We start from the raw sequence: 15,290 nt of genomic DNA, 5'->3' as shown, positions 1-15,290 counted from the left end.
TACGAGACTCTTTCACCCTGCTGTAGCCCCATTCACCTAACAGGGAGAGTGATCCCAGGCTCTCTTCATCACTGCGGTACACATTGAGTCTAATGTAAATGGGGCATTCCATTGACATCAGGGGTTTCTAGAGAAAAACATTTATTTTCCCTCCTTCAGCCAAAGGTCTATACTGTACCAGAGCTGCACAATTTTCTCCATCTGTATGCTATATTAATTAATTGAACCAATTTAACTGCCTTTCAGGTCTAATTATTTAATGATGCCTCTGAAACCTGGAGGACTCCACACATTGAGGACCAGATTTGCTGAATGATCTTCAATGAAGGGGCTATTCTTTTTCATTTATTTAAGAAGGATGGGCCCACTTAGATGCCCCTGTTTATAGGGAGTGAGGAATTGAAGCATTGTTTGCGAATTAGCTACCAGAGGAATTTATCCATGCCAGAATGATATTGACCTTGATTGGGTTATATTGAGTTATATCCATGACACCATTCCTGCTGCTCTTCAAAAGATTTCAATGGGATCTTTAACATCCACAGAGCAGACAGGACCCCTGCAGCAAGGTGGTATGAGTGCAGACAATGGTTCTGTACAGGGGGGCAATGGTAGCACAAGGGTATTGTATGATGCATTGGTAGAAGGGTGCCATAGTAGTAACGTTTTCAATTAATCGCAACATAAACCAATAAACACTGGTGAGAACCCATTGCAGTGCCATGATGTCACATCAGTACCAGTATGTTAAAGTTCCAGGAGGCCAGTCCAGTTTCTACACAACTACAACGAGTTGTTTCAGGATGCACTACCCTAGGTTAACAAACAGCTTTGATTATAGACCTCTTTTCAGAAAGTATTGACAGGCTTTATGAATAGCATTATGTCTTATCAGATACCATATTTATTTGTGCATTTTTGTGGATAAAGGGTGATCCCTGAACTTTGGGTTAAACAGGACTCCTGTTGGAATGGGAGAAGGAGAGAACTCTTAACTCTTCTTGAATGATTCATGAAACTTCTCACATGAGAAATATTTACATCTTAATTCTACTGGAACTGAACACGGTTCAGATACAGTTGAAGAGTATAATATATTGTATTAATATAAATGGAGTATGATGCTGGAGGCAGTGCATTGCAGGTCCTGTGCCACAGATCTATTGCTTTATCCCAGTCAGTGCTGTGACCACGCACAATTCACCTTATAGTAGAGCTGTGTCTTACTGGCATTGCTGCCCTTTAAGAACCTGCCATACACCATCTTGCAGGGGTGTCTTGGGGCCTCTTTCTATTATATGTCTGTGTAAAAAGTGAAAAATGCATGATCCCTTTGTTTGGGTTGAGAGAGAAAAGAAGCAATGTGTAACCATGGTCTAGGGAGTAGTTTGAATTAAGACAAAGCACGTATTTAAAAAAAAAAACATATCTGAAGAGTTGCATGCAGAATATGAGAATGGAAACAATAGGATGTCGAGTTAAGTTTTACCTTGAAAACATGAGCTAAAGACAACATATGTTAAAGGTTATTTTGTTTACTGGCACCACTGTTTGTGAAATAAGATCCTTAATGATGCTGTCAAAGCTAAACTTGATCTAATAAGGAAGATGGATTTTTGCTGTAATTGTTTGTACATTATATTATAGTTTATTTAGGCCTACACACTTCCTGTTTACTGTCTGCTGGGGAAGTAGCCTTGGTCTAAGTGGGTTATCTTTTAATATAGTGAGGTCATTATTATTTTACATTATAAACCAAATGGAAAATTGCATCAGCCAATGAGGATGCAGCATTACCGGTCATTTACTCACTGGTTAAGAGCACTACTCAAACAAATATCCACTTCTCTGTGATTAGGTTCTACTGCATTAGCACACCACAAATGTGGAAGATGAGAAAATCAAAACAAGGATGGTGGATTACAAAGTTAAAAGAGACAACAAAAGATTTTTGCTGATGTGTGCCGGTTACTTTTTAACGAGACAAGGATCTTTGTTGTTTTAGAAGCTTCGAAGTTGCTCGCCTCGTAAACAACAGCCATACAACCCCAAAGATGGGATCATAGTAATCTGAAAACAGAGGGTTTTTTCTTCCAGTTGGTACTGAGACTGAGCTAGTGCACAACAAATACTCTGATTCACTATTTTCTTTTCGTTCGGGTCAATGAATAATTACTACATACTAATGTAAGTGAATGGATGCTCTTTCTATCATAGCAAGGTTGTGTTTTGGGAATTCTTAAATTCACCCTTGCAGCTACTGATGAACTTGTAAGGCTGAACGTCCAGTTCAACTCAAGCTGTTGGCTAAATATCACTAACACGTTCCCATTCTTAATTTCACTTGTTTACATTGCCCAATGGAACAGTACTTTTAGTTGGAGGAGCAGACGCTTCCTCCCCTTTGAAACCAGCTTGCCACTAAGTCACTTTTGACTAGATTCTCAAAGCTCTTTATTCCATATCGTCATTAGCACAAGAAAAATGCCCCTCATAAAAGAGAAATAAACATACATAAAGGCTTGTAAGGAGTCTTAAGTTGGTTATTATATATATTATTTTAGGAGTGTTGGCGTTTTTCCTTTCAGACAAAATTGTGAAAAAGACAATTTGAGAATCTAAATTGTGAGCCTAATAAGAAGAACCCCCTAATACTAATTTAGAAGGTTACACATAACATGGTCACTAGTGCTTAGGAGGAAAAAATTGTAATACAGAACGGATATGAGGGCTTATTATGTAAAACCTTAAATATGTAAAAAAAAAAAAAACTGTTTCTAAAACCATAGACATTAGTTAAATGACTATATACAATGAAGGAGAAGAAGAAGAATTGTGTAAACTCTTCATTAATTATGAAAAGAGTACAACAAAGAATGACAGGAGGCACAGGCTCCTCCCCTCAGGGATACTCACAATAAAGAATGACAGGAGGCACAGGCTCCTCCTCTCAGGGATACTCACAATAAAGAATGACAGGAGGCACAGGCTCCTCCTCTCAGGGATACTCACAATAAAGAATGACAGGAGGCACAGGCTCCTCCTCTCAGGGATACTCACAATAAAGAATGACAGGAGGCACAGGCTCCTCCTCTCAGGGATACTCACAATAAAGAATGACAGGAGGCACAGGCTCCTCCTCTCAGGGATACTCACAATAAAGAATGACAGGAGGCACAGGCTCCTCCTCTCAGGGATACTCACAATAAAGAATGACAGGAGGCACAGGCTCCTCCCCTCAGGGATACTCACAATAAATTCTGCCGCAATGACCCCGTCCACAATAGCACAGAAGAACGCCGCGATCACTCCTATGCTGATGAAAATTATTGAGGCCACCAGCTGCAACGAGATAATGACATTGTCACTCACTCTCCCTGGACACTCGATCCCACCAGGAATTTATAGTATTATTAAAATGCTAAGTCAATGTGAATATGCATTCTGAACACACTGAATGTATTTGCCATTCAGTATGTATTTACCAGAGTTTAAATATAGTTTGCCATACCTCTCTGGGCTTTACCGTGCTTTCACTATGCTTTATTACACTTTGCTATGCTTTTACTAGGATAACTTTTTATAAGGGTTCAGATATTTAGACTGATTGGCCAGAAAATGCTCATTTTTGCATGAGTTTACATAGCTGCCACTTAGGATGCTTTCACTGTGATGTAGGCCTGTTTATTAATGGCAACCAAATCTCACTGACAGATCTCTAAAGCAAGACACAGGGATTGTATCTGATGAACATACACAGCACCAGCAGAAATCCCAGCTGGATTTTTTAAAGAGCATCTTCCAGCACCAGGGAAATCACCATGGATTGCATCAACCACCTGTCCCAGGATTAACCCTAAAAATAACTAACAGAAGCAATCTAGAGAGGTTCCCCGAGCAGCGCTGTAAAATGCTCTAAAAAATTGAGCTGTGGCTCATCCTGGCAAAGCAGAAGCTCATCAGCTCAACCCCAGAGCCACCGTCCCTTCCCATTCTAAATCTCTATCCACTTCTGACAGGAGCATTCTGAAAGAAAGGTATCATTAACTGAAGTACAATGGGTTCAATTGCATGGCAGGCTTTAAGAATATCATTTGAACACAAATCGTTTCATTTCATTGGCTCTCTCTCTCTCTCTCTCTCTCTCTCTCTCTCTCTCTCTCTCTCTCTCTCTCCATACAAAGGCAAATTATGCAATGAAGGCAGTGAACAGGTTTTACATTGAGAATCCCAGTGCAAGTAGTGAAGAAGATACAAGTCTTGTAGGAGGGAGAAATCGCTGAGGACAATCAGTGTATCATGTGCCTCTGATCTGCCAAGAAGACATTTGAGCTATAGTCAGCCACTTGAATGAAACCAAAGCTTAATGGAAATTGGTACTGTGTAGCTCTTAAATAATACAATTTCCGAGCATGTTACCAAACTCAGAGGATTACATCTTAATAAACTGATCATTTGATATAAAATTGACATTATATAGTTGAAGCCACATTATTCCCTTCATTGTTTTTATTATTATAAACAGTTCTTGTTGAGAGACCTTTGTTTAATTAAATACGTTTTTAAAACTCCTCAGTATCTTATGAGTGTTTAAAATTACAAGTCATCCAAGTTTGTCATTTTCCAGTACAACATTACTTACAGATGACTGGACAGCTGTTATTATAAAAAGTGACCTCTATCTGCTGTTTGGATTTCACACCTGGCTAACTTATTGATGTCCTGAACTGAAGAGCGAGTTCATTCCCGAAAGCATTACTGAAGTAATGACAAACATTCATTCCAATTACAGTATCTGAGTTCACGTTCTAACGCAGAGCTTCAATTATTAATTCATGCGTTTTCAAAAGTCTTTGGAGATGAATTGTAACAGCATTCCATTACAAAGAATACAAAAAATATTTAAGACATAATTGACAGTACTGTGGTATCTAATGACGCACAGTGTAATTCGAACACTGCTTGCAAAGGAACCAAAACACAACAACCTTTAATAAGGAAAGAAGGAAGAGGTCTTTTCATAGAATCGGAGAATTGCCAAATACAACGACAATGATTCGATTTATGGATAGTATTTATTTATTTTGCCACAACTGCCTTTGAAAAAATGTTATTTTATTTTATTAATAGAGTAATTTAACTCTAGACGGGGAAAAAACCTTTCTGGCACAGCCTTTTACTTCCAGGTCACCAGCTGAATTAGAGACGAGGTCAGCTGAGATCCAGAATCACCTTGATCTGGTTGCTGTTTGGGCCTGTGTAAAATGCATCCTGATGGCAAATGTTTTCTTTATCTGGGAGTTAAATGTGCAGATGTTTTGTGGCTCCCGAGTGGCGCATCCAGTAAAAGCACTCGCTACAGTGCAGGATGCACTCTATAGCCTGGACGTCGCCGGTTCGAGTCCAGGCTATTCCACAGCCGACCGTGGACGGGAACTCCCAGGGGGCGGCACTCAATTGGCCGAGCGTCGCCCGGGGGAGAGAGGGTTAGGTCGGCCAGGGTGTCCTCAGCTCACCGCGCACCAGCGACCCCTGTAGTCTGGCTAGGCGCCTGCGGGCTTGCCTGTAAGCTGCCCAGAGCTGCGTTGTCCTCCAACGCTGTAGCTCTGAGGCGGCTGCACGGTGAGTTCGCAGTGTGTAAAGAAGCGGGCGGCTGACTGCACACGCTTCGGAGGACAGCGTGTGTTTATCTTCGCCCCTCCCGAGTCAGCGCAGGGGTGGTAGCGGTGAGCTGAGCCTAAAAAATAATTGGGCATTTCAAATTGGGGAGAAAATAATAAAAACTAATTGGCAACGACTAAATTATTTAAAAAAAAAATGTCCAGATGTTTTGACACTATTTACTTAAACTAGCCCAGGTGTACTTCCGGTTGAGTTCTGTATGAAAACAAAGCTGGTCTGAGGCAAAACGCAGTGATGTGTCCTGGTGGTCTTTGACCAGTTCTTTGTGGAGCCCATGACAACAGACCCAGAAGAACTAGTGTTGCATTTTCTGAAATGAAATGTAATTATATTGTACAATAGCATATCATGGCATAGACATCCATTGTACAGCCAAATATTTCTTCTTTCATCCTGTAAAGTTTTGAGGATACAGAACTGGTTTAAATGAAAGAAGGAAAGAAAGAAACAAAATCCTGTTCCTGTTTTAAATTTAGACACATTGATCCAGCAGCAAGCTTTCTCACCCGTCAATCCAAAACAAGATGTTAAGTTAGGAAAGGGAATAGAACCTGGAAATGTACTTGACCAGTTTTCTAGCAATGTGCTTACTGTATACTGCATGTAATGGGAGCTACATTTGCCATTAAGTGCTTATTCAATACCTTATGCACACACAACACTGAACAGCCTTAAGCTGCATAACATGCTGCTCTTGTATACAACACCATACAATAATAACCAAAAAATACAGTGCATCATGTATATAACATGGTACCCATATTTGACTTTGGAAATTCTCTTAAAATAGTGTGCATGTTATACAGAGTTAATTATGGTACATGTATGTTCACAAGGATTTAAAATGGTTAACAAACAGGTTTCATCTGTGGACCTTGCTCCGTGTGTAAACTGCACTTCAAATGTTTGCCATCTTGGCTTTGTTTTGTGCAGTGTGGGTCTGGCTTGGGGAGGGAATGTGCAACCTGCTGGCTTTGCTGGTGAGAATGGCCAGACCGAACCGTACCGAGTGTGGACCAAACCCAAACGAACCCAGTGTGAACACAGCCTAATTGTGATGAATATACCAGGAATAAAATAGAACAAATCTTGGTGGAGAGGATGAAGAAAACTCAAACAAGTGTCACTGTGAAAAAGCATCTTTGTCTTAATGTTTTCACAGCTCTGTACACACATGATAAGAAGCTAACCATCAGTGGGCGGTGCCCATGATTTTTTTTTTTGTTACTTGTTTTATTTAAGGTACAGCAGCAGGCTTTAATGGCTTTAGCTTCAGTTAATCTTTCTGATTTTTATAAGTATGATTCCAGTAATAAGCCTTTAGGCTTGGAATACTGTACAATTTAAAGACAACTAAAGAATAAAGGAAGAGAATGGTTCTTAATCACTAAACAGAACCGAAGGCCCTCCACTATCAGGGGGCACAGTAGACAGGATCTGCATCTGTTGCCATGGGAACCATTCAAGAGTACTTGATTAACAGCCTGTGGAGCTAACAGAATTAAAACATTACATTGTTCCTGCGGTGGTACCAGTTAGTTCATCTTCTCTGAAGGTCAGTTGTGTACGTAATGGGGTGTTCAATAATTGAGACACTGCTATAGCAGCCATGTTTGTCTCTACTCAGTATACATTTCTCACTAATATAATCTGAGGCCAATTGTAAAACGAACCATGTTATCAAACTAAAGTGTTTTCTTCTTACAGTTGCAGTGAGCTTGTTAACTTTGACTTATGTTTACTTGTAGGTCATGTAAAATGGATAATTTTCTACCCCCAAGTAGACCAGCTAGAACTACAGTATTAGTGGGTTCTCTGTGTGGTCTCAATGCAAAAGAGTTAGTGTGAACCTTTAACTGGGGAATAGCAATACCAGATTTAACCCCATCCCTGCCAACCTTACATTCCCACAACACTTTACATGGGCAGGGCTTCTGCCCAACCACACACAGAAACTAATGACACATGTTCTTACAGACACCAATGGTCTTACAATGCTGTGATGCAATACACACAGGTAATCCACTGCAACACTGTGATTCCTCATCAGTACCAGTGTGCTAGCACATCAGCATCACTGCTTAACATTTGTTCCAAATACATTTATTACATTGCACACTATTCCAATGTGTAAATTTCACCTATAAACTATATTATAAAAATCTTAAATAAATGAACTAGAAATGATTTGCATTTCTCGTTCTGTAACTTGAACAGGCAGTTTTGTTTGGTAAACACTGGCATTATAAAGTATCTGTAGGATATCTTTTTTTAAACATTCTGAAAGGAGCAGTCTCCATTTACAGTGGAAAAGCGGTTGCCCACAATGCAGTACACAGCCTGCCTTGTGAGAAGGAGAGCTTCCCATTCCACTGAGCACTACAAGGACCATTAGTACTTATGGTTATTGCTTAACAAACCATCAGCTAACCACTGGCCTAGACATACTGAAAGAAAGTCAATTGATTGAAAACATATATGTCTGTATGCTTCCTTGGTGTCTGTGTAATAACTACCAATGTTTGGTTTCAAATAAAGCAGCTGTGGTTCAGTTGAATCCCATTTAAAAAAAAAAAAAAAGACTGAGTGCCGAGTGCTTGAATGCCAAAAACAATAACTCGTAGAAACTGCCATGAATCACAGTCCTTTAAAGCCAGTAAATGTATTTATTTCCACTATTTACCACAGCAACCTGTCTGAGAACACGTCTATAGTCATTTATTTGTTGTGACGTCAACAGATTCACTGCATTGACTGAACTTCTTGTGTAATAAAATATAATATAAATATAAATATAATATAATATAATATATCGGAAATGGTGTGGCTGTTAAACAATTACACACCGCATTGTTTTGTTGAAGAATTTGTCTCAGTTATTGGTAAACAACGGGTACAAGTTTTCAAGGGTTTAGGAAATTTATGCAGGTTTGGGGTTTAATTTGGGTGGGCATGGGGTGTTGATTATAAGCCATCCTTAAAACTGCAGGAGCACTTTGATTCAGGTGGTGCTATTTTCACAACACTATAGAATTCACTTCCAGTTTTAATAGGATTTCATCCTTCATCGAGTTCTGTGCTGTCCAAAGGAAAAGACTATGCATCAGTCAAGTGGGACCCTGTTATGTGCACACCCACCTCTCACACTTTTTGTATATTATGCTTTTGAGGATGAGACATTTTTCTGCATGGCTTGGCATGGCTGTTTTTAACAGAAAGCAATGCATTTTCTCCAGCGCTCCAATGAAATGATGTGCGCTTTTTAATTCCTTGAAATTGTTCTAATAATAATAATTTACTGGAGATAACAGAATTAAAATTGTACAGTCAGCAGCTGACACCGATGCAAACAACACAGCTTAACTTAATTCTGAACTTAATTCTGAATATGAGTCTTTCTTGAGTTAGGAATTTCTGTTTTAGTTTGCCTTGAAAAACAACTTGGTATGGTTATAAACCCTTATACAAGTTTACCATAGTAAAAGCATAGAAAGGTCTAATAAAGCATACTGAAAGTAAGGTAAAGCATTGGTGAGCATTGTAAAGAATAGTGAGGTACGGTAAAGCATATTAATAATCATGGCAAACCAGGGTAAAGTATGGTAAATGCATAGTACAACTGTGGGGAAAGAATGACACAACAGCAAAAAATACCATGGTAAACTTTTATAAGGAACATTTATGTGTTATCTTCACTAACGTAGTCTTCTTTTTGTTTGAATTCCACTTTTTCATGCTCTGTTTCAGTCATCTCATATCTTGGTGACTTTTTAAAACTCGTGGCCTCAAAATGCCTAATCTCCAAATGTATCTGCAACGCCTTGCCCCTAGAGCATGTAAGAAATACAGCATTGAGCCAATATCCACAGTGTTGCAGGGGGACAGGTTTATGGTTACACCCTGGTGTACCACATGTACTCTGAGACTAGCCATGTTCTGAGAGGGCTACTGAGGCCACATTGAAGCTTTGAACTTCCTACTTTTTAAAATGTCACCAAGTTGACTGAAACAGAAAATAACATACAAAGTGACTCTAAACAACGAGAAGAATACACCAGGAAACATAACTCTGAGATAACCAGCATCTCTTTAATATAGTGGGAATTAGCTTGTATCATTTTCTTGTCTTTCTACCCTGTTAAAATCTTCAGAATGGAAGCTAAATTAAACTAAAACCACAAAGAACACAAATCCAGTAATACAGCCGAGAGAAGAAGTTAATGAACCAAGCTCATCTCAAATTCCATTTGTGCTTCAATAAATAACTACCTGCCAGTTTCAAAACCAGATAGGGTTACAAGGCTGTGGGTACTTAAGAAATGAGGGATATCGCTGTAAATTAGTAAAGAGCTGTGGTCAATTAAGAATCTGAGAAGATGCATTCACGTTCCAGCTGAGCTCACAATCACATATTTAATTTTTTTAAAAGCTTCATCTTGATTAGTTTCCTCACATACTGCTTGCACGAGTAGCCTTTCAGGGTCTTAACAGGACTGATAATAGCAAAAATAAAGCAGGACATTATTAACATAGTAAACATATCTGTGGAGTACAGAGATGTACTTGTTATTTCTATTCTATTTATTTACTTTCTGTATCATCTCAGTTGTTAGAAATTGAGCACTGTCACTTTAAGAAGCGTCACATGAGCCTCTGAGTTACCCAGCCTTGCTCTCAGTCTCCCGTGTGAGCTGTCTGTGTGTGTTCAGCTTGGTTAGATAAGAAGGGTGCTATGGCTGTGCTCGAAGGTGGACATTATGAATTTAAGTTCAAGAAAAGTAAATACAAAAGAATGTGTAAAAGCCTGTTTTACATTCAAATAAAGAAACCAAAGATGTTGCACTGCAGCAAGCTCGTTGTCGTCTGCAGTTCATGGGTGTTTCATGCAGAAAGATAACCTACAAGCAGATGAAAGGGAATGCTTGATTAGCCACAGTGTATAGGTAACAACCTCAGGTGTGTCTTATTAAACTCATAGTAAAACCAGGAGTGGATCAAACCGCTATGCAATGGAAGCCTTATTTCTATCTCTGGAATCAGACCCTTTTGTACAATGATTAAGTCACTCGCAGGGGGACTGGAATAAAAGCCTAATAAATTTGTCACTATATGGTTGTTATATAGGAAATATCCCAATCAATAGATCAAAGCTGAGAACAATTCCAGTATATCAAAAAAATATATTCAAATGAAATAATAAAAGAAGTATAGTTTTATTGTGTTGCCTTCATTAACTGTTATATGACAGGTGGCTCCTCACTACTAAATGGTGCTGTTTAATAGTATAGTAGCTAGTTTCTGGACCTGTGGTAATTATTAAACTGTTTTGGTTATTACAATGACACAGTGCCATCTAAACATCTTCAGAGCGCGTTACACATGTCATAATAATAGACCAGAGCATCAAGCAGGTGCTGCATTGCTAATTACTAACATTGATATTTAAAGTTATTGTTTATTTCATTGTACTATTTTGTAGGTTTTGCACAGTTTTGGAAGTGCTCAAAAATAGCCAATAATAATGAATCATAAAGGAGGACAGAGCAATGGGAGGTCCTTGAGATTACTAAATTAGAACAGTGAGGCTGACTGTCTGGTCAGAGCTTACCTACTGCAACCAACCATGCAGAAAAGTTATTCCATAATCAAACCTCTTTACAAATCAATTTCAGATCATAGCTCCATTATTTATGTAACGTCATACACTTTTCATCCTGAATATTTACTTTTAGGCTTACAGGTACTTTATTCTCAAGCCAGTTACTCTATGCCTCTCTAGAGGTGACAAAAATGTGTCCTAAAATACTGGAAACTGTTCCATCATTTGAAGAATAGACACATTTTATGTTATCACACCTCACAAAACTGTGCGAAGACTCTTCACAAAATGTCTTCAGAATCAGGCAGGAGTTACATGGCTCCCCTTTTGCATGCACACAACACCTGCGTACCTTGGAACCTTTTTTTCAAGCACAATCACAAATGAATGAATGACCACAAGTGGAGAAGCTTCATAAATTCAAGGAATTAACTTTCTTTTTGTGTTTCTAAGTCCAGCACTATTGAGTGTTTACTAGTTGAGGAAGAACCACAAATGTAGGAAACCTTCCCAGAGTTTGGTCCAATTGATCTGTAATGACTTAGATACACAGTAACCGACAATGACAAACCCATGAAGTGTAGTATGCCATGGGTATGTATGGGCAACACCATGGCATTTAGATTCCAGTAACAACAACTGATGCAATGAGTTTGTGTTTCTCTTTCTCCTGTGCAATGTCATTTGGTTCACTATACTACACTGTTTGTTCTAATCCCAATGAAACAATGATACACTACTGCTCTTACAATGCAGTAGGGTTATGTTTCACATAGCTGGGTAATTTGCTGTTGTTTTCAATATGAATACAATTTGTTTTTTTGTTTTATGGAGCAAACACATTTGCACAATGGTGGCCATTTATATAATATTACAGCATTTATTTTAGATTTTTTTTTTTTTTTGCTTTTAGCTACTTAGTGGCCTCTTTGTCTGCAGCATTTCCCATAAATAAATGAAAAATGGTTGTTGTGAAGCAGTATAATCTAATCATTACCGTGTCTCTTTTATCATTGAGCTCTGAGATTTCAAGTGCTTTGGTTATGCCAATGACTGATGGAAACATTAACTGGTGCACTCTGCTAAGAATAACTGTGGTATACCGCACAATAACCGTGGTATACCGTTAATTGCCGGACGCTTACTGTGGTACCAGGGATATTTTCCATGGAACCCACTGTAGATGGTGCAGTGGGTTAGTGTACTGGCCTTTTTCCTATGGAGACCTGGGAGAATGTAGCGTGAATAGGTCACATGTTTGAGTTCAAACAGAGTTCAAACAGGTAGTGTTGTGTGATGATACAGATTGAGAATGAGAATAAATGCTTTACGACTATCTGCACAAACAACTCTGGCTCTTGTGTGCGTCCATCCTGTGCCTGTCACATAACCCTCAGTCTAGAGCCAAAAAAACAACCACCGACAGGACTTGTACCACTGCTGTCATTTCAGCACATTAATACCAGCATTCATCACCCAAATAAAGGAACATGGGAAAAACACAGAAAAAAAGTAATTTGCCTTTATGTACCAAATGTCAGATGTTCCCTGCTGTACCCCATCTGGAGAAACTAAGCGTATCTTTATTCAGCAGACAGGATAATAACACCCATTCTCATTGCATTCTAAGTATACAATATCCAAGGTACCAAATGACAAGTAAATTATCACATCTCAATATTTAAATTGTTAGCTTCCCACCAGCGATTTATACAAGGATGCAGAGGAAATGAGCCTCACGTTTTCTACCCTGAACATCCGAGACACTAATCTCAGCTCCTCCACACTTCCGAAGCAGGGTGCTGATGGACTACTGGTCTGAATGTTTCCTGTGCCGGACTTGACAGAACGACAGAGCAGGATTGTTTTGGCGACTTACCATTGGTCTTCTGTTCTCCACCAGATTGATCCCAACGAGGGCCAGAAAAGACCCAAAGCTGAGCTGTAACAATAACGGAAATTAACGGACTCATCTCCTGCAGAGAGGGGATTCAGTATTGCACTGCATTTCACAATTTACATTTCAATTGATAATATGTTGAATGTGTTTAATTAAGGAATCAAACACTTCCTAGGTTTCATTCATCAAATACGAGGCAACTGATGTCGAACTAAAAGCCACCGCCTGCAACTGCAAGTCTGTTTGCCAAAGTTCCTTTTTTTTTTGAACGGACCTTAATTCAGATCACGCTGAAGCTGCCAAGCACGCACCAACAGAACAATGTTATTAGCATTAAAATTGTCTACAGATAAAACAATAACGGAATTCAAATGCAAAGAGCATATTCAGTTCTGTAAGTTTCTGTAAGCATCTTGGTTATATCAAGGATGGTAATAAGACCCATTGCAGTTTGAGCCATTCCTGGTTTTACTATGAGTTTAATAAGACATGCCTGAGCTTGTTACCTATACACGACTAATCAGGCTAATTTTAAACCTGGAATGAGGGAAACTGCTATGCAATAGGAGGAATATTGCCTTCCCTTTTATACAGAGATATCTTCTGTAGTATCCAAGATCAACTTGTTTTAATGTGAAATATCTGCCAAAGCGAAGCCCCTGTGATCATCCCTGAGTTGAAATGCTTCTTGGGGTTTGTGTTGAGTTAATCTGCATGCAGTCTCTTACAACGCCTGTGCCTCAGGAGCACCAAGCAGACAGACCTGCAAATTGATTCTCTAGTCAGGGGCCCCCGGGGACCATGAACACTGGCAGCTTCGGACTTCAAAATGAAAAAAAACCTGTGAACAGGTGCAGGCTTTAGAAGACGCATACGAAAAACCACAATATAACTGTGTGAAGTGCACTTCTATTACAAACTCATTAGCATATCTTTCAGAGCCCAACAGAATGTGGCCTTGGAAGAGGGGGGAGGCCTTACTACTGAAAGCACATAGGATTTATTTTAAGGAATTAGTGTAATATCATAAATTATTTTAAAAGGTTTTTAGTTTAGCTTAACTAGTAAACACTTTATATAGCCATTCCAGATATCATTTATTTCTGTTTTTTTTGTTTGTTTGTTTTTGTGAAGATGCAACGTTTGAATCTTGTTTTTTGTTTTTTTTTGGTAGTTTTCAGCATGTTGGTGTTATTAGAGAGGTCATTTAGCAGAGGCTTGATGTGTTTGGGATTGAAGATCTGGTTTTTATACTTAATATCGAAGGTGATTTTACACTGCCGTCAATATGAGCAAATCTGTATGAAAAGATAAAGCCCCTGTTCCTTGTATAGATTTGTATTTGTTTTCCTGCTGCTGCAGGTTTCACTTTTCATTGTCACCCACATGCACACTGGGAGGGCTACCCCTGTAATGGAGGTGGGCAAGGATAATCACACCTCTAGAAGCGTGGCGCAGGGCAGCGCATGGGGTATCTGTTTGATGATAATTTGAGATAAATAAAATAAAATAAAAAATGTTATTCTGAAATGCACAAAAAAAACACAAAAAAACAGGCAAACAGGAAAAACAAAAAAAACATTGCGCCCAGTGCAGAAGTACTGCATCGGGCATGGATATCAGAAAGTTTGCAGATGGTTCACAAACGTACAGTAACGAGCAACTGCAAGTGAATTTAAACAGAAGTCTTTTTATGGCTCAATTTCAAAGATATATTAAATGCACCATGGCTCAGGGGCTCCCAAATGGCGCATCCGATAAAGGCACTCCGCCCGGAGTGCAGGATGTGCCCTATAGCTTGGAGATTGCCAGTTCGAATCCAAGCTATGCCACTGCCGACCGTGGAACGGGAGTTCCAAGGGGGTGGCGCACAATTGGCCAAGCGCTGGCCAGGCAGGGTAGGGGTTAGGTTCTGGATATGGCTGAACAGCGGGCTTGCAGAGTGAAAAAAAGCGGACGGCTGACGACACTCCCGAGTTAGTTCGGGGGTTGTAGAGGTGAGCCAGGTTGAATAATAATTGGACATTCCAAAAATTGGGAGTTTTTGAAATTTGAAAAATGAATAAAAATAATTGTACAAAACCAAAAAATAAATAAATACGGTATATA

At 39.2% G+C, this 15,290-nt stretch overlaps 1 protein-coding gene across 3 annotated transcripts in view; it reads right to left on the bottom strand.

Annotated features, from left to right (window-relative positions):
• The window catches only part of LOC117407021 (transmembrane protein 255B-like), a 35,705-nt gene that overhangs the window by 11,897 nt on the left and 8,518 nt on the right, over positions 1 to 15,290 (bottom strand). For 2 of the 3 annotated variants that reach the window (XM_034011553.3, XM_059029274.1), the window contains exons 3-4: positions 13,161 to 13,223; positions 3,253 to 3,342 (exon numbers count right to left, since the gene is read on the bottom strand). In XM_034011553.3, coding sequence (XP_033867444.1) covers positions 3,253 to 3,342; positions 13,161 to 13,223 — 153 coding nt within the window. The remainder of the gene's footprint in view (positions 1 to 3,252; positions 3,343 to 13,160; positions 13,224 to 15,290) is intronic. The other variant, XM_059029275.1, reaches the window with a different exon arrangement.

This window comes from Acipenser ruthenus, chromosome 8, assembly GCF_902713425.1.
Source record: "Acipenser ruthenus chromosome 8, fAciRut3.2 maternal haplotype, whole genome shotgun sequence".
In the NCBI taxonomy this organism is placed as follows: Eukaryota; Metazoa; Chordata; class Actinopteri; order Acipenseriformes; family Acipenseridae; genus Acipenser; species Acipenser ruthenus.
The sequence above is the reverse complement of the archived record's forward strand: the minus strand, read 5'-3'. Positions and strand labels throughout refer to the sequence as shown.